The sequence below is a fragment of the Scyliorhinus torazame genome, chromosome 10 (genome assembly GCF_047496885.1).
Source record: "Scyliorhinus torazame isolate Kashiwa2021f chromosome 10, sScyTor2.1, whole genome shotgun sequence".
NCBI lineage: Eukaryota > Metazoa > Chordata > Chondrichthyes > Carcharhiniformes > Scyliorhinidae > Scyliorhinus > Scyliorhinus torazame.
The window spans coordinates 130322952-130347230 of record NC_092716.1 but is presented as its reverse complement, the minus strand read 5'-3'; the positions used below and the strand labels follow the sequence as shown (position 1 = coordinate 130347230).

The following is a 24279-nucleotide window of genomic DNA, read 5'->3' as shown; positions in this document are numbered from 1 at the left end:
ATGCTCTCTGCAGGAGGGTCAGTGTCTCAGTGATGCTCTCTCTGCGGGGGGGTGGGGAAGTGTCTCAGTGATGCTCACTCTGTGGGGGGGGCAGTGTCTCAGTGATGCTCTCTCTGCGAGGGGGGGGGGGAGGAGTGTCATAGTGATGCTCTCTCTTTGGGGGGGGCAGTGTCTCAGTAATGCTCTCTCTGCGGGGTGGTCAGTGTCTCAGTGATGCTCTCTCTGTGGGGGGGCAGTGTCTCAGTGATGCTCTCTCTGCGGGGGGGTCAGTGTCTCAGTGATGCTCTCTCTGCGAGGGGGGCAGTGACTCAGTGATGCTCTCTGTGGGGGGGGCAGAGTCGCAGTGATGCTCTCTGCGGGGGGGGGTCTGTCTCAGTAATGCTCTCTCTGCGGGGGGGGGGAAAGTGTCTCAGTGGTGCTCTCTCTGAGGGGGGGCAGTGTCTCAGCGATGTTCTCTATGCGGGGGGGGGACAGTGTCTCAGTGATGCTCTCTCTGCGGGGGGGGGCAGTGTCTCAGTGATGCTCTCTCTGCGGGGGGGGGGTCAGTGTCTCAGTGATGCTCTCTCTGCGAGGGGGGCAGTGTCTCAGTGATGCTCTCTGCGGTGGGCGGTTAGTTTCTCAGTGATGCTTTCTCTGCGGGGGGGGCAGAGTCTCAGTGATGCTCTCTGCGGGAGGGTCAGTGTCTCAGTGATGCTCTCTCTGCGGGGGGGGGGGGGCAGTGTCTCAGTGATGCTCTCTCTGCGGGGGGGTGGTGGGGGGACAGTGTTTCAGTGATGCTCTCTCTGCGGGGGGTGGGGGGGGCAGTGTCTCAGTGATGCTCTCTCTGCGGGGGGGGGGCAGTGTCTCAGTGATGCTCTCTCTGCGGGGGTGGGCAGTGTCTCAGTGATGCTCTCTCTGCGGGAGGGGGTGCAGTGTCTCAGTGATGCTCTCTCTGCGGGGGGGTCAGTGTCTCAGTGATGCTCTCTCTGCGGGGGGGGGGGGCAGTGTCTCAGTGATGCTCTCTCTGCGGGGGGGTGGCAGTGTCTCAGTGATGCTCTCTCTGCGGGGGGGTGGCAGTGTCTCAGTGATGCTCTCTCTGCGGGGGGGGCAGTGTCTCCGTGATGCTCTCTCTGCGGGGGGGGGGGTTCAGTGTCTCAGTGATGCTCTCTCTGCGAGGGGGGGGCAGCGTCTCAGTGATGCTCTCCCTGCGGGGGGAGGGGGGTGCATCGTCTCAGTGATGCTCTCTCTGCGGGGGGGGGGCTGTGTCTCAGTGATGCTCTCTCTGCGGGGGGGGGCGGCGGTCAGTGTCTCAGTGATCGCTCTGCGGGGGGGGGGGGGGGGTGAGTGTCTCAGTGATGCTCTCTCTGCGGGGGGGGGGGGTCAGTGTCTCAGTGATGCTCTCTCTGCGGGGGGGGCATTGTCTCAGTGATGCTCTCTCTGCGGGGGGGGCAGTGTCTCAGTGATGCTCTCTCTGCGGTGGGGGGCAGTGTCTCAGTGATGCTCTCTCTGCGGGGGGGGGGCAGTGTCTCCGTGCTGCTCTCTCTGGGGTGGGGGGCAGTGTCTCAGGGACTCTCTTTGCGGGGGGGAAGTGTCTCAGGGACCCACTGTCGGTGGGGGGGGGGGGTGCGGTGGGCAGTGCTTCAGGGACCCTCTCTCTGAGGGGAGGACTGTCTCATGGACCTTTAATCTGAGGGGCGGTGTGTTAAGGAACCTCTCTCTGAGGGGAGGACTGTCTCAGCAACCCTCTGGAGGGAGGAGCATCTCAGGGACCTTCAGTCTGAGGGGGCAGTGTCTCAGGGTCCCTCTGGGTGGAGGAGTGTCTCATGGACCCTCTCTCATAAAATAGAATACCTACATTGCAAAAGGAGGCCATTCAGTCAATTGAGTACGCACCAACCCTCTGCATCAACACCCTAACTAGGCCCACCCGCCCTATCGCCGTAACCCCACCTAACATTTGGATGCTAACGGGCAATTTATCGTGGCCAATCCACTTAACCTGCACGTCTTTGGACTTGGAGGAAACCTAGGTAGCCACAGATAGAACGTGCAAACTCCACACAGACAGTCAACCAAAGTTGGAATTGAACCCGGGTCCATGGCGCTGTGAGGCAGCAGTGCTAACCACTAGTTGGGACTGTGGTGACGAGGGGGGCATTGTCTCAGAGACCCTCTCTGTGGCGGGTGGGGGGAGGAGGGGGGAGTGCATCTGTGATAGTCTGAGGGACTTATTGCATTGAACTGAGGCACTTTCTGATGTGGTGTTCTGGCCTCCCCATCTAGGCCTTGCTGGACATGGTGTCTGAAAAGACCAAGCTGAAGGTGACATTTGAAAATGTGTGGAAACTATACGATACCATGTTGTGTGAGGTGAGTACAGTAAGGTCCTTCCTGTTTATTGGCTGTTTATTCCCTTATTTTCCCTTTGTTTTATTTTTGCTGTTACCTTTTTGATCCGAGGATGATTGATGGACATGTGTCTTTTAAGGCAAGCAGCCTGTATCTTTAATTCAAGCAGAAGAATCCAGAAGCCTGTGCTGGTGTAAAGTGGAGCTGCACACTGGCCGGCACTAGTGAGGGAGATGGGATGGGATTCGGTTGGATTGATTTGTCTGGTGGCCAATGAATTGGCCCAAAAGGCTGTGCTCCACCTGATGACATGCAGTGACTGGATCTTATCCCAGTGAGACCTGGGGTTTTGGTTTTGATTCTGCATGAAGGAATATGTCTAACTAATTCTCTCCAGAAATATCCAGCTAACTCTTCAGGAGGCTGCTGTGAGGCTATTTCTCTATCTCACCAGTAGCCTTTGAGTGCTGTGTTCCTGAAACTACAGAGGCCTGAAGTCATACCACAATCTCAAAGTAAAGTTTGAAACAAAGGCTCTGCCTCTCCAAGACACTTGTGAGTACTGCATTGTTAAACTATAGAGAACTACCAATGCAGGCTGCAAAACAAAGACTTGAATCTGCAAGCTTACTATAAAGAAAGCATGCAAAGAGCCATCATCTAAAATAAAGATGCTTCCCTTTCACTTAGGTGTTTTTTTACGCCTTTCCATCCTTCTGTGTTTTTTTGTCTTATGTTTGTGTGTGTAGAGGGTGAGGGCAAGTTAAAGTGGAAGTTGGGTATTGGATAATAGCTAACCAACTGCACCTGCATCATATTTCATTATAGTTATTTTCATAAATAAACAGTTTACATTTACAAACCTGGTGTTGTATCTGTCCAATTCAGATACTTTCAACCAGTTTACTTACTCAAAGGGTTTACCTAAGTGTCTTTATTATCAAGGAGAACACAGGTCAACACAAGTATAAATTCAACCAACTTTATTAAACACACAATATTAACCCATAAATTAACCCACAAATATAATACAAGAAAACATCCAAGATTTGATTATACTACCTGCAAAGGTGGCTTGGTTTAACTGTGGATCCAATTCTTCCCCTGGACCGTTGTCATAAAGGTGAGCCTCGCTGGCAGCTTCTTCCTTCCTTCCTGGTCCATCTGGATGGTCAAGGTCACCTCCCACGTTGAGTCTTCGCTGCTGATGTCCGTCCGGGTGTCTATTTTATCCCCCCTCCCTTCACGCCTTTTTGCCATTTCCTCTGGCTTTCTGCCAAAGAAGACTCAAGAAGGGGTCTCAGTATCCAAAGATCACATTGATGATCATTGGACAGGACACCTGAGCTTGCCTTAGGTGTCCATCTCCGGTGGTGTGGTTGGCAGGTAGCCCCTTAACAAATAAGTTAACAGCGGGGACTCTGGGCGCCCGAGAGTCTGGCTCAATCTGGGCTACTGACAATAGACCAGTGCATATCAATTGGATCGATCATCACTTGATGGGAGATTGACAGGGCGGTTCAGACATGCTCTGGCAGTTTGTCTGAGTTTCAGTGTATTTGAATTTGGCCAAGTACAAATTCCCATTCGGCCATTTGTTGAAACTAACTGCAGTTTAATTTAAATTTTTAGGATATCCAATTTTATTCAGTTTCAAATTAGGCCCTGTCAGGTTACCACGCTGGTGACTGTAATTATTGGGCAGCCAAGGACATTGGGTATTTTTATAATTCATTTGTGTTGTGACTCCGGGGCACGTGGGCTGGGATTGAGCGTGCACTTGCCCAGGATGTTGTAACAGTAGCACGGCAGCACAGTGGTTAGCACTGTTGCTTCATAGGTCCAGGGCCCCAGGTTCAATTCCCGGCTTGGGTCACTGTCTGTGCGGAGTCTGCACGTTCTCCCCCTGTCTGCGTGGGTTTCCTCCGGGTGCTCTGGTTTCCTCCCACAGTCCAAAGATGTGCGGGTTAGGTGGATTGGTTAAAACAATTGGTTACAAAAAGGTTAGGTAGGGTTACAGGGATAGGGTGGAGGTCTACGCTTGGGTAGGGTGCTCTTTCCAAGGGCCATGCAGACCTGATGGGCCGATTGGTCTCCTTCTGCATTGTAAATTCTATGATTCTAGAACCTTGCATGTGTGAGTGACTCCGTGACTCTCGGCACTTTTGCTGCCCACCCTGCCCTCAGCCTGTGATTGGAAGATTCACCAGAAAATATACAATTTGCCTACTGTAGCCATCTGTGATGGCCACTTTCAGAATACAAAATGGACACTTACAGAGAATATAGGGAAATGTGGATAATACAAAGCAACAAGCAGGCACAGAGCCTGAATGTATATTTGGGAAGCAGTCAGCAGACGGAATCGAAACTCTAGGGTTGATTAACATATTGATGGCCCATCTCGGGGAAACAAAGGACTAATACTCAGGTAGCCGATACTGTCGCAGACATCCCGGCACCAGTACCCTAACCGACAGGCACAAACAAAGCAAGGCCAACGGCCACCTAAGACATGCCCACCGCTTTATTGGTTTAGATCGATGACAATAGAATCATAGAATCATAGAATCATAGAAGTTTACAGCATGGAAACAGGCCCTTCGGCCCAACCAGTCCATGCCGCCCAGTTTTTTACCATTAAGCTAGTCCCAGTTGCCCGCACTTGGCCCATAACCCTCTATACCCATCTTACCCATGTAACCATCTAAATGCTTTTTGAAAGACACAATTGTACCCGCTTCTACTACTACCTCTGGCAGCCCATTCCAGACACTCACTACCCTCTGAGTGAAGAAATTGCCCCTCTGGGCCCTTCTGAATCTCTCCCCTCTCACCTTAAACCTATGCCCTCTAGTTTTAGACTCCCCTACCTTTGGGAAAAGATGTTGACTATCTACCTTATCTATGCCCCTCATTATTTTATAGACCTCTATAAGATCACCCCTAAGCCTCCTACGCTCCAGGGAAAAAAGTCCCAGTCTATCCAGCCTCTCCTTATAACTCAAACCATCAAGTCCCGGCAACATCCTAGTAAATCTTTTCTGCACTCTTTCTAGTTTAATAATATCCTTTCTATAATAGGGTGACCAGAACTGCACACAGTATTCCAAGTGTGGCCGTACCAATGTCTTGTACAACTTCAACAAGACGTCCCAACTCCTATATTCAATGTTCTGACCAATGAAACCAAGCATGCCGAATGCCTTCTTCACCACCCTGTCCACCTGCGACTCCACCTTCAAGGAGCTATGAACCTGTACTCCTAGATCTCTTTGTTCTATAACTCTCCCCAACGCCATACCATTAACTGAGTAGGTCCTGGCCTGATTCGATCTGCCAAAATGCATCACCTCACATTTATCTAAATTAAACTCCATCTGCCATTCGTCGGCCCACTGGCCTAATTGATCAAGATCCCGTTGCAATCCGAGATAACCTTCTTCACTATCCACTGTGCCACCAATCTTGGTGTCATCTGCAAACTTACTAACCATGCCTCCTAAATTCTCATCCAAATCATTAATATAAATCACAAATAACAGTGGACCCAGCACCGATCCCTGAGGCACACCACTGGTCACAGGCCTCCAGTTTGAAAAACAACCCTCTACAACCACCCTCTGCCTTCTGTCGTCCAGCCAATTTTGAATCCAATTGGCAACCTCACCCTGGATCCCGTGAGCTTTAACCTTCTGCAACAACCTACCATGCGGTACCTTGTCAAAGGCTTTGCTAAAGTCCATGTAGACAACGTCTACTGCACTACCCTCATCTACCTTCTTGGTCACTCCCTCAAAAAACTCAATCAAATTTGTGAGACATGATTTTCCACGCACAAAGCCATGCTGACTGCCCCGAATCAGTCCTTGCCTCTCTAAATGCTTGTAGATCCTGTCTCTCAGAATACCTTCTAGCAACTTACCTACTACAGACGTTAGGCTCACCGGTCTGTAGTTCCCAGGCTTTTCCCTGCTGCCCTTCTTAAACAAGGGCACAACATTCGCCACTCTCCAATCTTCAGGCACCTCACCTGTGGCTGCCGATGATTCAAATATCTCGGTTAGGGGACCCGCAATTTCCTCCCTAGCCTCCCACAACATCCTGGGATACATTTCATCAGGTCCCGGGGATTTATCTACCTTGATGCGCTTTAAGACTTCCAGCACCTCCTCCTCTGTAATATGCACACTTCTCAAGACATCACTATTTATTTCCCTTAGTTTCCTAACATCCATGCCTTTCTCCACCGTGAATACCGATGAGAAATATTCATTCAGGATCTCACCCAACTCTTGTGGCTCTGCACATAGATGCCCTTGTTGATCCTTAAGAGGCCCTACTCTGTCCCTAGTTACTCTTTTCCCCTTTATGTATCTGTAGAATCTCTTTGGATTCTCCCTTGCATTATTTGCCAAAGCAATTTCATGTCCCCTTTTTGCCCTCCTGATTTCCCTCTTAACTCTATTTCGACAATCTCTATACTCTTCAAGGGATCTACTTGATCCCAGTTGCTTATGTACGACAATGATCAAGAAGCTGCCCAATTAATTGGGACCAAGTTTAAGGCCCACCTAAAAGCACGCAAAGTCCCTCCATATATAAGAAGGAACCCCCGACTGAGATTCAGTCTCTTGGATTCGGCTCTCAAGCGGAGAGCCCCATCCACCAGCATCACCAGAAGCAAGTAAGTTCAAGGTCAACGCTCGCTACCAGACGGATGATCTTAGCTGTACTCCTGTTACCTCTTCGCACCCAACAGCCTCAAATCCGAACAACGGCCATTGTTCCTCTGACTAAGTGGGCACCCAAAGTTAAGTTTGGGAGTTAGCGTTAGAGATAGTTTAGTTTGTAGTATTATCGTGCATGAGTAGATCCTACTGTGTGTAAATAAATAGTATTGACTTTGAACTAACTAACTGGTGTATTGGCTCTTTGATCGGTATTTGGGTTGAACCTTGTGGCGGTATCGAGAGATACCTGGCGACTCTGAAAGTAGAAACATAATTAGGATTAAGAAAGGCGACCATATTGACCGCCATATTTATAACCAAATAAATATAGCAACATTACTGGCGACTCTGGCGGGACTCGACCTAGAAGTGGCTTCATCACTCTGAGAGAACCCAAATTTGAATTAGAAACCCAATTGGAAAAAGAAAAACCACAAGCATAAGACCAATATCGATCAAACCTCCAAGATCCGGAAGTGTGTTATTTGCATGCGTACTATCAAGGGATATAAGGTAACATTGATAGATTTTGTTGCGTAAAACGTGTCAGGAGTTTTGTAGACCGGAAAATAGCGTACACCGTACCTGTGTTTGCGTCACCATTTTATTCCCCCCTGTTCCAAATTCGGTAGAAACCCAGAGATAGCGATAGAAATGGCAATGAAGGCAATAGAATGCCTTGTGAACCCCCAGGAATTCGAGGTCGCAGCGACCAGTAGAGCAGGGCAGTGTCCCGTATGGGAAGAGGAAATTAGAAAATATCTCAAAGGGAAAGGATGGCCCCTTTGAAGTGAATTCTGTGCAAACGATGAAACAGGTCCCGGAAGTATAGGGAATACTTGGTGGGAGAACCTGACGAGATTCATAAGAAAAGCTCAGGGAAAGCTCGTAAGCCGATGGCAATCGTGTCCTGCTTGGCACAATTGCGAGGCACAGAGGAGGTTGTGAGGACGCTTCGCAGAGAGATTGAAGAGAGAGATAAGAATAGTGAGGGAGACGCTAGTGAGTACGAAGAAGTTAACAGACAACTTCGAGAGCAGTTAGCGGCGAAGGACAAGGAGATGGCTGATGTCAAACGGGCACACCAATCTTGTCTCGCTCACTTAAGCAGCTTTCTGTCACAGAATGATAAGGCCTACCAAGACACGCAATGCGAGGTGTTGGTCAGAGAGGAAACAGAACACCAAGTCGAGCAATTAAAGAAACAATGTAACAATTTAACAGCAGCCCTACGAGCACTCCACAGTTCTATGACGGAACAAAGGCAGAGCTCGGTAGATCACGCCAAATGCCGAAAGCAAATTGCAGACCTGCAATCTCTGCTTTCTGTACAAAATGGATTCCAGAATGCATTTGGACCCCAGTTAGATCAGGAAAATGGCCCCGAATGGCAGGAGTTAAATGAGACTGCCCATAGATATATACATGTAACATGTACTCGGGATAAACCTCAGAAAAGAAAAGCACCCACACCCCCGACTGCACAGGTAGAGCACAATCCCATGAACCCTGTCACCACACAGCGCAGTGCCACAACAGACGGAGACCCAGATTTTCTGGACACCCCATTAACCGTCACTCAATTAAGGGACGCGTGTGATAAGATAACACCGTTCCTACCCACATCGGACCCACACCATTATTTTGCAAGAGTCAAACAACAGGCGACCATGTACGGCCTGGATGAAAAGGAGCAAGTGAAGCTCACAGTTTTGAGCCTCAACCCCTCAGTCATGGCAGCCCTTCCCGACCCACAAAATGTAGGAGGAGGCACCCTCCAAGAAATGCATGCAGCGATCCTAGATGCAATCGGCTACAATAAGGGAGAAGGCCTGAATAAATGTAGGCAGAAAAAGACAGAGCACCCCACAGCTGGACGCCTGTGGATTCATTTCACAGAAGTATTCGGAGAGTTAGCCCACGCCCATTTGACCCCAGACAATATGGCCAAATGGACTCGAATCCGAGTCTCTCACGCGACCGAAGCAGGACAGAGAGCTTGCGCCAATTATGACCCCTCAGACGAGACAATGAGAAATGGGTACTAAAGAGATTGTCCCGAGCTTGGAAACAGTCCATTCAGGGAAAATCAGATTACAGTAAAGCAGAGGAAGAGCAGGCAGATGCTAACATGCATCCAGTTAGGACGCATCAGAAGCCCGCATGGGTAAATGAGGGAAGAAACGGCCCACAGAAGCCTAAATTCCAAGGATGTTACAATTGCGGACAATTAGGACACTACGCACGAGAGTGCAATGCCCCCCAGAAACAGCAGCGAAACCAGCATGCAAATACCCTAAATAAGAATAGAGCCAAGCCAATTCATAGTATTAGCGCTCGTTCCGATAACGCAGATATGAACGGCACCGATTGACGGTGTTCGGACTCCCCAACTTGGGTCTGCAATACCCTTTGGGACAAGTCCGGAAGGCCGGTAGTAGCGGGCACAGTCCGGGGACACCCCGTAGAATTTCTTTGGGACACAGGAGGGTCCCGTACCACGCTCAACTCCTCCACAATGTTTCAACGAGACACATGGCCACAGACACCATTACTCTCAGCGGTTTTACAGGGCACTTGCAGCAGGGACACATCACAGCCCCTGTAGCGATTCAGATAGGGAACATTAAAACCAAACACTCCATATTTCTAGTCGATCTACCCCAGACAACTAAACACATTTTGGGGATAGACTTTATGAGCTCCCACAATCTATCGTTCGACCCCATAAACAAATGTGTGTGGAGAATGGCAAAGGCAGCACGAGCCCCCGCCACGCTCACAGTTGGCGACTACGCACACAGTATTAGCGCGGTAGGAGACTTCTTGTTCGACCCTCGAGCCATTAGTCAGGGGGCAGCACGATAGCATGGTGGTTAGCACAATTGCTTCACAGCTCCAGGGTCCCAAGTTCGATTCCCCGCTGGGTCACTGTCTGTACGGAGTTTGCACGTTCTCCCCGTGTCTGCGTGGGTTTCCTCCGGGTGCTCCGGTTTCCTCCCACAGTCCAAAGATGTGCAGGTTAGGTGGATTGGCCGTGCTAAATTGCCCTTAGTGTCCAAAATTGCCCTTAGTGCTGGGTGGGGTTACTGGGTTATGAGGATGGGGCGGAGGTGTGGACTTGGGTAGGATGCTCTTTCCAAGAGCCGGTGCAGACTCGATGGGCCGAATGGCCTCCTTCTGCACTGTAAATTCTATGTAATAAAGACGTCAGAGACGTTTTACAGCGACACAAAGCAGCACTAGCACGACTGCGGCAAAATAGCAGGCTTAGTAAACATTACAGGTCCCGACCCCAAACCCCCAAAACAGTACGGTTTTCCCCAACAAGCAGAGGGAGAAATCGCAAAGGTTATTCAGAGTTTGCTTGACCAAGGCGTACTCCGTTCAGTAGCCTCAACGAACAATGCCCCAATTTGGCCCGTCAGGAAACCCGATGGCTCATGGCGACTGACCATCGATTATAGGGAACTAAACAAAGTAACCCCAGTAGCAGCCCCCACCGTAGCCACGTATCCCAAGACGATGCTAAAACAGGACCCCAGTCAAAAGAAATTTTGGTTTTGGACATCAGCAACGGCTTTTGGTCCATTCCATTAGATAAAGCATGCCAATATAAATTTGCTTTCACCTTCCAGGGACAGCAATACACATGGATGTGCCTTCCACAAGGCTTCAAAAACTCCCCCTCCATTTTTCACCGACAGCTGGCGAATGGATTAGTTACATTTTCCCGACCTGTTTGCCTTGTCCAATATGTAGACGACTTGCTTCTATGGACGGACACTAAGGGAGAGCACATTTCGCTTCTCACCGAATTATTAGGACTCCTTCAAGAAATTGGATGTAAAGTAAACCCCAAAAAGGCCCAGATTCTACAAGAAAAAGTAATTTACTTAGGCACAGTGATCACCCATGACAAACGCGAGATTGACCAGAAACGCATCGACTCCATTGTCAAATTACCCCTGCCCCATAATGTCACAGCCCTCCGATCATTTCTAGGACTGGTTGGCTATTATAGGAATCACATAGACGGTTTTGCGACAAAGGCAGCCCCTCTTTCCGAACTCCTAAAAAAGCAAGCACCATGGGAATGGCTTCCACAGCACACGGATGCCGTGGATGCATTAAAACGAGCCCTCAACACAGCTCCCGCATTACAGGTCCCAGATCCACTCTCCCCATACGCAATTGAGATTGCAACCACCGACCAAACCCTTTCGGCCGTGCTCCTCCAAGAAAGACACGATCGTTTAGGCCCCGTAGCATACGCCTCACGAGTTCTTGACCCAGTTGAGCAAGGACTTTCTGCCTGCGAAAGGCACCTGCTCGCAGTTTTTTGCGCTGTTCAATACTTCGCCCACATAACAGGACTCAACCCCATCACTATTTTAACGGAGCACACCCCAACCCAACTTCTACTAGATGGTAGACTAAAGGACGGCACAGTCAGCCAAATTCGCACCGCCCGATGGACCCTTCTCTTACAGGGACGGGACATAACAGTGAAGAGGACAAAAACACACACTTTCCTCGTAGATAATTTACATTACGCAAGCACCCCACATGAGTGTGAAATCATCACCACCAGGCACAACACAGGACCCTTTGTACCAAAGTCAGCTCCCCCGAAGCCAGGTACTACACCCCAGAGACCCCAGCCCACAGACATAGGCGCACCCCTTAAGATTTATGTGGATGGCTCCTCCACAGTTTTGAACGGTAAACAAATTACTAGTTGTGACATATATGTAGAGGATGCGCAGGGACGCGCATTAGAGGAGATATCCTTGAAATTGCCTGGACATCTAGGTTCGCAGGCAGCAGAATTAGCAGCCGTAGCATATATTGTAGAGCACCCCGACTAGTTCCCAACCCCAGTGACATATACTCCGACAGCTTATATGTCTGCAATAGTTTAACGGAATTCCTACCCCTGTGGGAATCTAAAGGATTTGTTTTCGCGGATGGAAAACCCCTACCCTCAGCCCCATTACTCCAGCATATTCTCAGGACAGCTAAAGATCGGAAATATGGTATCATTAAAGTTCATACCCACCATCGTTCTCTCTCTCTCCCCCCCCCCCCCCCCCCCGGTAACATTAAGGCCGACGCCCTAGCAAAGGCAGATTCAGACACGGTCACTTTTGGAATCCCCCCCCGAGAGTGCCCCAGTACACGCGGTCCAGGTCTCACAGACCAATATTCAAGATATGGCTCGCCCAAAAGAAAGACGCACAGCTCAGGGAAGTTTTAAAAGGCAACTTCCCAGCCCCTACGATAAATACAAGAACACTTTGACGACACATGACGGTATAATTTTAAAAGAAGGTATTTATGTAGTCCCCACCCAGGACAGAAACCAAATTATTTGCCAATTCCATGACAACCATGGAATCAAGGCATAGAAGCAACACTCGCCCACCTCAGACGTCTCTGCTGGTGGCCTGAAATCCAATGTAACGCACTACATTGAAAACTGTTTAATCAGCGCCCAGAACAATCTGGACAGATATGCAAGGAAAGGTCAGCTCAGTCACACCCACCCTGTTAAAGGCCCCTGAATGAATTTGCAGATTGATTACATAGGACCTATACCTCCCTGCAAGAATGGTTTTAAGTATGTGTTGGTGGTCATCAACACCTTCATGAAATGTGTGGAAGCTTTTCTATCCGAACTAACACAGCAAAAACGACAGCCAAGATCCTAACTCAGCACATCTTCACGAGATGGGGATTTCCCCACAGTATAGAGTCCGACCAAGGCTCACACTTTACAGGACGCGTCATGAAAAACGTCCTCACAATTTTCGGCATCCGCCAAAAATTCCACATTGCATATCACCCCCAATCAAGTGGAATCGTAGAGATAATGAATAGAACTCTCAAGGCAATCCTCAGGAAAATGGTGCAACAGCACAATACCACATGGGACACAGTTCTCCCCTTTTCACTAATGTTCATAAGGAACACGGTATCGACTTTGACCGGATACACCTCCCACACCCTCATGACTGGACGACCCAGGAAGGGGACAGAATACTTGTTAGGACTTGATTTGGCCAGCCCCACAGTTACCGCCCTCACCCATGAGAAAGCAGTAAAGCAGATTATTGATAATGTTAAAGCAGCCCAGCTCACCGCGGCTGTTAGGCTTGGGACATGAAAGAAGCAAAGTAAAGGTTGCTTTGATAAGACAGTACACGCCACAGAATTTGTAGTAGGGCAGCAGGTCATGCTCTCCCTATACAACCCCAGTTCATTTCTTTCCCCCAAATTCGCAGGACCCTACTCCCATTACAGATAAAGTCAGCCCGTCCGTTTATAAGGTCACTTGTCCCAATGGTAAGTAAGGATGGTTTCACATAAACCAGCTTAAGGCTTATGCACACAGAACAACCACTCACACCACATCTCACTTGTAGCAGCAGATGAACACGCCCCGCCCACGGACGACCTATTCCTACCCTCCCCCAACCAGTCCAGTCCATCCTCAGACACTACTGCGACTCCACCCCCAGAGGCACGACTCCGCCTCTCCCTTCATTCATACAGCACTGACAGTGATAGCGACAGCCCATGGCACCGCGACACGATTACACTCCTGCACCAGGCCCCACTCCCAGCAACTCCGAACAGGATTCGATCGACCCCTTTGAAACCACATATATAAAAGCCCCTGATCTGGACCCACTGCGCGACGAATATGGATTGCCCCCTACCACCTCCAACCTCGTCACGAAACATTGGCACCGCGACAATTCTTACAGACTCATCCGGAATGATGAGATGGACCCCGCTTCACCCCAAGCAGCTTTGGCACAGCTACTCCAGTCATGAGTATGGCAACCGGGAGAAGATGATGACCCAGAGTCTGACTCCCACCAGACAAGCTCCTTTGCGACTCTGTTTGATATAGAGCAATGAGGTGTCCAGATGATGGTAAAAGGGAACCGATGGAGATTTACGGTGTCCTTCTGATGGAGTCTGCCCGATTTTGTTATGTTAGTTTGTTACTTTAAATGTTGAATGTTGTTTGTGCACTTAAAGTTTATTCATGGCCCCACGCCACCACTCTTTTAACGCCCATTGGCAGTTAAAGGAACTAGTTTGTCAACAGACACCCAATCATAACTACTCTTCTGATTCAAAGGTAATCATAAGAGGCAGTATCCACGATGAACACACATTCTTTTCGTTCTTGTCCGGTCGCTCAGGCAGTGGAGTAACTGCACTGCTCCCCGCCCTGCCTGAGGACCCCATCTGGTCAGCTACGTTTGGGTAGTGCACCTACAGCACTGGTCACCGTCCTACCCGGGGACTCCACCCATTCTTGCCCCGCCGTGGCCCATACGCACCCCATTTGGAACTTTTGGTTCAAAATTCTTTTGTTTGTTTTCCAGCGACCCATAGGTTGCTCTCCATATGCTATTTACATCCTCAAACACTGGGATGGTACACTCACCGCATCGATTGCACAGGCTGCGAGACTGTGACAGTATTTTTATTGTGGAAGCACTGTTAGTCGTATTGATACTCTGCAGTGTCATCCAGACACTTGAGACTTAGGAAATGGCAAAGGAAAGCCTCCCGCACTGTGGTATATACCCTCAGACCCCCTATTTTCGGACTTCAGCAAACCCCCCCACTCGCTTTAAGTGAATAAAGTGCATCGACTATTTTTTTTGTTTGTTCTAATAAAGATGTGAAATCCTGTACTTGACTGCCAAGATACAGAGACATGTAATGCTGCTGTTGTATAGTTTATACTGTTGTAAATTCTTTTAATTGACTAAGGATAGTTTAGCTAAGAATAGTTAGAGGTTCCCGTGTTTTAATTGTAATGCATGCTGAATGTCATAGCACCCCTTAGAATTTTATAATAATGTGATGTATATAAAGCAATTTAGGTAAAAGTTCCAATCCATAGGACAGAGTAGAGTAGAGCCTGTCCTTGAATGCGGGTGCTCGACTTAGGCAGAGAACAAAGAAGATTCAGTAATATGATCCTTCGCGCTTCGCGTTGAGGATCACAAGGAGGGAGTGTAGCCATCTGGGATGGCCACTTTCAGCATACAAAATGGACACTCACAGAGAATATTCGGGAAATGTGGACAATACTAAGCAACAAGCAGGCACAGTGCCTGAATGTATATTTGGGAAGCAGTCAGCAGACGGAATCAAAACTCTAGGGTTGATTAACATATTGATGGCCCATCTCCGGGAAACAAAGGACTAATACTTAGGTAGCCGATACTGTCGCAGACATCCCGGCACCAGTACCCTAACCGAAAGATACAAACAAAGCAAGGCCAACGGCCACCTAAGTCACGCCCAGCCATCAAGGCACCCGCCCCTTTATTGGTTTAGATCGATGACAATGATCAAGAAGCTGCCCAATTAATTGGGACCAGGTTTAAGGCCCGCCTAAAAGCGCACAAAGCCCCTCCAAGTAAAAAAAGGAACCCCCGACCGAGATTCAGTCTCTTGGATTCGGCTCTCAAGCGGAGAGACCCATCCACCAGCACCACCAGAAGCAAGTAAGTTCAAGGTCAACGCTCGCTACCAGACGGATGACCTTAGCTGTACTCCTGTTACCTCTTCGAACCCAACAGCCTCAGATCCGAACAACGGCCATTGTTCCTCTGACTAAGTGGGCACCCAAAGTTTAGTATAGGTGTTAGCATTAGAGATAGTTTAGTTTGTAGTATCGTGCATGAGTAGATCCTACTGTGTGTAAATAAATAGTATTGACTTTGAACTAACTAACTGGTGTATTGGCTCTTTGATCAGTATTCGGGTTGAACCTTGTGGCGGTATCGAGAGATACCTGGTGACTCTGAAAGTACATCCATAATTAGGATTAAGAAAGGCGACCATATTGACCGCCATATTTATAACCAAATAAATATAGCAACACTACACTGGGTTGAATAAAGCAGCAAGTGCTTAATTCCACAACAGCACAGATGTACAGGGCTACAGGGAGGAGACAATGCTCAGAGAGCCAGCACACCGACACAGTGGGCTGAATTACTTACTTTGTACTGTACCCATTCAGTCATTCTGCGACACTTTGCACATTGCTGTAATGTTTCCTGAGCTGCAATTACAATGTTCTCAATGACCTTCAACTCTCCATTCTGCCAGCTGGCACTTTCTGATTCACTAACTCGACCACACCTTGATCACGAGAAGAATCTGGAACCAATCCAACTCAACAGCACCCAATACTGTTGTATCAGCCAACCGGAAGATATGAACTTGGTTTGTAACATACAAGAACAGTGCGGCTCTCGGACTCTCCTTCTGCCATTACCTTCACACTCATGTACCTAATCTCTCTGCCTCCCTCTCTGACCGTCCCAAACTTACTCTCTCCCCCTCCGACTCTCTCGCCCTCACCCTGCCACCCTCATCCTCTCCCCCCCGCCCCCCCCACAACGCCCTGCTCCCCCTCATCCCCAACCTTTCCCTCACCCTACCCCTCCTTTCATAGAATATAGAACATACAGTGCAGAAGGAGGCCATTCGGCCCATTGAGTCTGCCCTGACCCACTTAAGCCCTCACTTCCGCCCTATCCCCTTAACCCAATAACCCCTTTCGCCCACTTGCTCTCTCCTCCTCGCACCCCCTCCCCCTCGTCGATACCTCCTTGGCATTCCCCATTTGTTTCTCTAAGCATCACTCCATCTCCCAATCCGCTGCCCATCCCCTTCTCCCTCCCTCCATTCCTCCCTCCTGCTCTCGCTTTACCTCCCCTTCCCCCTCCCCTCATTCTCCTTGCCCTCACTCCACCACCATTCTCTCACACCCCACTCGCTCCCCTCACCCTCCACTCACTTACCTCACACCCTCCATTCACGCCCCTCACCCCTTCACTCAATTCCCTCACCCCTCTACTCACTTCCCTCCACTCTCTTTCCTCATCCCTTCCACTCACTTCCCTCACCTCCTCCACTAAATTCCCTCACCCCCTCTCACTTTCCTCAAATCCTCCACTCACTTCCCTCACCTCCTCCACTCAATTCCCACAGCTCCTCCACTCCCCTCACCCACTCCACTCAATTCCCTCACTCCTTCCACTCACTTCCCTCCCCCTCCACTCACTTCCCTCACCCCCTCCACTCAATCCCCTCACCCCCCCCAGTCACTCCCTTCACCCCCTACTCGCTCCCCTCACCCCCCCACTCGCTTCACTCGCTCCCCTCACCCCCTCACTCCCCTCACCCATCACTCACTCCCCTCACCCCTTCCACTCGCTCCATTTTTGCCCACTCACTCCACTCAACCCCCTCACTCGCTTCCCTCACCCTCCATTTGCTTTGTTCACTCCCTCCACTCCTCCCCTCACCCCTTCCACTTACCACACCCCCTCCACTGACTCCCCTCACCATCACCCCCTCTCCACCTTCCCTCTCCCTCCACCTCCACTCTCCCTTCACCTACCACTCCCTCCACCTCCTCCCTCACCCTTCACCACCCCATCACCCTCTACCTCCCCCTCCCTAACTCTCTGCCTTCCCTCCCCTCACCCTCTACCTCCCTCCGCCTCCCCCCTCCCTCCCCCTACCCCCTCACCCCCTACCTGCCTCCCTCCCCTCACCCTCTTGCTCCCCCTCCCTCCCCTCACCCACTACCTCCCCCTCCCCCTCTACTTCCCCCTCCCTCTTCTCACTCTCTTCCTCCCCCCTCCCTCCCCTCACCCTCTGCCTTCCTCCCCTCACCCTCTCCCTCCCCTCACCCTCTCCCTCTCCCTCCATCTCTCCCATTCCTCTTGTCCTCCTCTCATTCCATCTCTCCCCTCGCACTCCCTGCGGACACTCACTCCCTACTCGCCCTCGCAGCTCCCCCTCCCAGCTGCTCCTTCGCCCTCCCAGCTGCCACTTCACCCGCTCATCGACCAGGTCTTTGAACATTTTCAGGGCTCAGATCGATCGATTTTTAAAATAATAATCTTTATTGTCACAAGTAGGCTTACATTAACACTGCAATTAAGTTGCTGTGAAAAACCCCTAGTCACCATATTCCGCCAACTGTTCGGGGCACACAGAGGGAGAATTCAGAATACCCAAATTACCTAACAGCCCGTCTTTTGGGACATGGAAGGAAACAGGAGCACCCGGAGAAAATCCATGCAGACACGGGGAGAACGTGCAGACTCGGCACAGTTAGTGACCCAGCCGGGAATCGAACCTGGGACCCTGGAGCTGTGAAGCAACATTGCTAACCACTGTGCTACCGTGCTGGTATATTAAGGGTAACGGAGATAGGGTCAGAAAGTGGACTTTGAGAGTGTTAGTTTAGCTATAATCTTATTAAATGGTAGGATAGGCTCGTAGGGCTGAATGGCCTTCTGTTTCTATTTCCTATCATCCTTGCTCTTTCTTGCTCTCCTCATCTCTCTGCCCCTGCCCCTCTCCCACTCAATCCTCTAGTTCCACTTTCCCTTCCCTCTTGCTCCCCATCTCACGTCCTCTTCCCCTCACTCCCCCTCCCACCTGTTCTCACTACCCCTTCTCCTTCCTGCACCCCTTCTCCTTATCACTCCCGCTCCCCTCTGATCCCCCACTTTCCCCTTGTCACTCCCAATCTCTCACCGTCTCGCCTTCCTCCCTGCACCCCCCCCCCTTTCCTGATGATTATGTTCAGCCAATCACTGCTCCCCTAACCCTCACTTAGTCTTGTCATTCTCTTATTTAGCTTCTTGTGAAGTAGTGGCAGGTATGTGGGATTAATCCATCCCTCACGTTTACCCGCCCTCTGATGCCAGAATGTGTTTAAACATGAGATCCCCACATCTGGATTTCCAGAAAGTTAACTTGTATTTTTGTCTAACCTTTGCAGAAAATTCACAACTTCTCTCTGCCTGCCTGGTTGACACCAGAAGCGATGGCTCGCCTGCGAGAACTCAACGAGCTGGGCATAGAAGCCCTCTTCCGTCTACATGAAACACGGATGAAATCACGGCTGCAAGGGGGTAAGTGAGGGCAGCAGATAAAGCCTGGGGATTGCAAAGGCAAAGGGGGAAAGAGGAAATGGAAGCTGTGGGCTGATGCAGCGGCAAAGCTGTAGGACCTTCGCAGGTATCAGGAAAGTGCCAGTTGCCTATCATCCCAACCAAGCTGGCAGCTAGATACCATCTCTGTACCCATGTCAGTGCCTCTCTGAGATCAACAGTAATATCACCACTGACCCCCTTTCTTTCCTCACACACAGCTACTGACATTAGGAGCTGCACCTTCCTCCAACCATGAAGGGAAGATGTCAGATTTGGGATTTTTGAATTTCCTTTGGGGGGGAATGCGAGATTGAATTATGATGCAAAGTTCTTTATGAATACGGGGCAGCACGGTAGCCTTGTGGATAGCACAATTGCTTCACAGCTCCAGGGTCCCAGGTTCGATTCCGGCTTGGGTCACTGTCTATGCGGAGTCTGCACATCCTCCCCGTGTGTGCGTGGGTTTCCTCCGGGTGCTCCGGTTTCCTCCCACAGTCCAAAGATGTGCAGGTTAGGTGTATTGGCCATGATAAATTGCCCCTAGTGTCCAAAATTGCCCTTAGTGTTGGGTGGGGTTACTGGGTTATGGGGATAGGGTGGAGGTGTTGACCTTGGGTGGGGTGCTCTTTCCAAGAGCCGGTGCAGACTCGATGGGCCGAATGGCCTCCTTCTGCACTGTAAATTCTATGATAATCTAAAAATTCTATGAATACATTTGTATTGGCTTGAACAAGAAAAGTTATAAGCCACAGGCATTGAGTTTGCTGATAGGGTGCGATGGAATAGGCTGGGAGGCACGGCACGGTAACACTGTGGTTAGCACTGCTGCCTAACAGCGCCAGGGATCAGGGTTCGATTCCCAGCTTGGGTCACTGTCTGTGCAGAGTCTGCACGTTCTCCCAATGTCTGCGTGAGTTTCCTCCCACAATCCAAAGATGTGCAGGTTATGTGGATTGGCCATGATAAATTGTCCGTTACTGTCCAAAGACGTGCAGTTTGGGTTATGGGGATAGGGCGAAGAATGGGCGGAGAGTAGGGTGCTCTTCCAGAGGGTTGGTGTATTCTCGATGGGCCGAATGGCCTCCTTCTGGCACTGTAGTGATTCTATGATTCACTGTCTTCTCTTGTTTCACCCTTCTCCCCTCTCCCTACCTCTGCATTCTCTAGACTCCTGATTTTCCCCCCACCCCACCGAGACATCTTCACCCACTTGGTAATTTCAATATCCATCTCTATTCCCCCTCTTCCCTGATTTCACTATTCCATGATATCTCCCTCCATCCAATCTATCTGATCCATAATTACAAGAACTACCTTGACCTTGCCACCATCTACAACTTCTGTCTTTCCATGGTCTTGATCACCGACAAGATAGCCTCATCATTCCCGTCAATCCCTTCCAACTCCACTGTACTCCACTGTTTGCACTGAGTGCTGAATTTGGTGCTTTTTGAGTGCGATAGTGAGAGTTTGGTGACCGAGGGAGTGCTGAATTTGGTGCTTTTTGAGTGCGATAGTGAGAGTTTGGTGACCGAGGGAGTGCTGAATTTGGTGCTTTTTGAGTGCGATAGTGAGAGTTTGGTGACCGAGGGAGTTAGGTGAGGAGGGAGTAAGGTGCTCCTTTCATTTTGTTTCCGACATTTCCGCAAAGAGTGCGAAGAGAGCCAGGAGTTTACAGGAAGTGTAGCTGACTGGGAGCAGAGTCGGAGGGCGGAGATCTAGTTAGTCCACACAGCAGCTATATTCTTTAAGGTAAGAGGGGATGGAGGCTAGGCCAGTTACATGCTCCTCCTGTAGGATGTGGGTGGTGAGGGATACCACCGGTGTCCCCACTGACTATACCTGCGGGAAGTGCACCCAACTTCAGCTCCTCAAAGACCGTGTTAGGGAACTGGAGCTGAAGCTGGATGAACTTCGGATCATCCGGGAGGCAGAGGGGGTGATTGAGAAGAGTTACAGGGAGGTAACCACACCCAAGGTACAGGACAAGAATAGCTGGGTTACAGTCAGGGGGAAAAAAACAAACAGGCAGTCAGTGCAGGGATCCCTCGTGGCCGTTCCCCTTCAAAACAAGTATACCGTTTTGGATGCTGTTGGGGGGGATGACCTACCGGGGGAAGGCCCTAGCGGTCAGGTCTCTGGCACGGAGTCTGGCTCTGGGGCTCAGAAGGGAAGGGGGGAGAATAGAAAAGCAATAGTTGTAGGAGATTCAATGGTTAGGGGAATAGATAGGAGATTCTGTGGTCGCGAGCGAGACTCCCGGAAGGTATGTTGCCTCCCGGGTGCCAGGGCCAGGGATGTCTCGGATCATGTCTTCAGGATCCTTAAGGGGGAGGGTGAGCAGCCAGAAGTCATGGTGCACATTGGTACCAACGACATAGGTAGGAAAAGGGGTGTGGAGGTAATAAACAAGTTTAGGGAGTTAGGCTGGAAGTTGAAAGCCAGGACAGACAGAGTTGTCATCTCTGGTTTGTTGCCGGTGCCACGTGATAGCGAGGCTAGGAATAGGGAGAGAGTGCAGTTGAACACGTGGCTGCAGGAATGGTGTAGGAGGGAGGGCTTCAGGTATTTGGATAATTGGAGCGCATTCTGGGGAAGGTGGGACCTGTACAAGCAGGACGGGTTGCATCTGAACCAGAGGGGCACCAATATCCTGGGAGGGAGGTTTGCTAGTACTCTTCGGGAGGGTTTAAACTAATTTGGCAGGGGAATGGGAACCGGATTTGTAGTCCAGCAACTAAGGTAGCCGATATTCAGGACGCAAAAGCATGTAATGAGGCAGTGGGGAAGGGAACACTGACAAAGGAGAGTATTTGCAGGCACGGAGATGGGTTGAAGTGTGTATACTTCAACGCAAGAAGCATCAGGAATAAGGTGGGTGAACTTAAGGCATGGATCGGTACTTGGGACTACGATGTGGTGGCCATCACGGAAACTTGGATAGAAGAGGGGCAGAAATGGTTGTTGGAGGTCCCTGGTTATAGATGTTTCAATAAGATTAGGGAGGGTGGTAAAAGAGGTGGGGGGGTGGCATTATTAATTAGAGATAGTATAACAGCTGCAGAAAGGCAGTTTGAGGAGTATCACCCTATTGAGGTAGTATGGGTTGAAGTCAGAAATAGGAAAGGAGCAGTCACCTTGTTAGGAGTTTTCTATAGGCCCCCCAATAGTAACAGAGATGTGGAGGAACAGATTGGGAAACAGATTTTGGAAAGGTGCAGAAGTCATAGGGTAGTAGTCATGGGCGACTTTAACTTCCCAAATATTGAGTGGAAACTCTTTAGATCAAATAGTTTGGATGGGGTGGTGTTTGTGCAGTGTGTCCAGGAAGCTTTTCTAACACAGTATGTAGATTGTCCGACCAGAGGAGGGGCAATATTGGATTTAGTACTTGGTAATGAACCAGGGCAAGTGATAGATTTGTTAGTGGGGGAGCATTTTGGAGATAGTGACCACAATTCTGTGACTTTCACTTTAGTAATGGAGAGGGATAGGTACGTGCAACAGGGCAAGGTTTACAATTGGGGGAAGGGTAAATATGATGATGTCAGACAAGAATTGAAGTGCATAAGTTGGGAACATAGGCTGGCAGGGAAGGACACAAGTGAAATGTGGAACTTGTTCAAGGAACAGGTGCTACGTGTCCTTGATATGTATGTCCCTGTCAGGCAGGGAAGAGATGGTCGGGTGAGGGAACCATGGTTGACAAGAGAGGTTGAATGTCTTGTTAAGAGGAAAAAGGTGACTTATGTAAGGCTGAGGAAACAAGGTTCAGACAGGGCATTGGAGGGATACAAGATAGCCAGGAGGGAACTGAAGAAAGGGATTAGGAGAGCTAAGAGAGGGCATGAACAATCTTTGGCGGGTAGGATCAAGGAAAACCCCAAGGCCTTTTACACATATGTGAGAAATATGAGAATGACTAGAGCGAGGGTAGGTCCGATCAAGGACAGTAGCGGGAGATTGTGTATTGAGTCTGAAGAGATAGGAGAGGTCTTGAACGAGTACTTTTCTTCTGTATTTACAAATGAGAGGGGCGATATTGTTGGAGAGGACAGTGTGAAACAGATTGGTAAGCTCGAGGAAATACTTGTCAGGAAGGAAGATGTGTTGGGCATTTTGAAAAACTTGAGGATAGACAAGTCCCCCGGGCCTGACGGGATATATCCAAGGATTCTATGGGAAGCAAGAGATGAAATTGCAGAGCCGTTGGCAATGATCTTTTCGTCCTCACTGTCAACAGGGGTGGTACCAGGGGATTGGAGAGTGGCGAATGTCGTGCCCCTGTTCAAAAAAGGAACTAGGGATAACCCTGGGAATTACAGGCCAGTTAGTCTTACTTCGGTGGTAGGCAAAGTAATGGAAAGGGTACTGAAGGATAGGATTTCTGAGCATCTGGAAAGACACTGCTTGATTAGGGATAGTCAGCACGGATTTGTGAGGGGTAGGTCTTGCCTTACAAATCTTATTGAATTCTTTGAGGAGGTGACCAAGCATGTGGATGAAGGTAAAGCAGTGGATGTAGTGTACATGGATTTTAGTAAGGCATTTGATAAAGTTCCCCATGGTAGGCTTATGCAGAAAGTAAGGAGGCATGGGATAGTGGGAAATTTGGCCAGTTGGATAACGAACTGGCTAACCGATAGAAGTCAGAGAGTGGTGGTGGATGGCAAATATTCAGCCTGGATCCCAGTTACCAGTGGCGTACCGCAGGGATCAGTTCTGGGTCCTCTGCTGTTTGTGATTTTCATTAATGACTTGGATGAGGGAGTTGAAGGGTGGGTCAGTAAATTTGCAGACGATACGAAGATTGGTGGAGTTGTGGATAGTAAGGAGGGCTGTTGTCGGCTGCAAAGAGACATAGATAGGATGCAGAGCTGGGCTGAGAAGTGGCAGATGGAGTTTAACCCTGAAAAGTGTGAGGTTGTCCATTTTGGAAGGACAAATATGAATGCGGAATATAGGGTTAACGGTAGAGTTCTTGGCAATGTGGAGGAGCAGAGAGATCTTGGGGTCTATGTTCATACATCTTTGAAAGTTGCCACTCAAGTGGATAGAGCTGTGAAGAAGGCCTATGGTGTGCTCGCGTTCATTAACAGAGGGATTGAATTTAAGAGCCGTGAGGTGATGATGCAGCTGTACAAAACTTTGGTAAGGCCACATTTGGAGTACTGTGTACAGTTCTGGTCGCCTCATTTTAGGAAGGATGTGGA

General features: G+C 49.6%; 1 protein-coding gene across 1 annotated transcript in view; it reads left to right on the top strand.

Moving 5' to 3' along the window:
- Positions 1 to 24279, top strand: part of LOC140430929 (lysosomal acid phosphatase-like) — a 224113-nt gene that overhangs the window by 78776 nt on the left and 121058 nt on the right. The window contains exons 6-7 of the mRNA XM_072518745.1: positions 2263 to 2349; positions 18913 to 19045. Coding sequence (XP_072374846.1) covers positions 2263 to 2349; positions 18913 to 19045 — 220 coding nt within the window. The remainder of the gene's footprint in view (positions 1 to 2262; positions 2350 to 18912; positions 19046 to 24279) is intronic.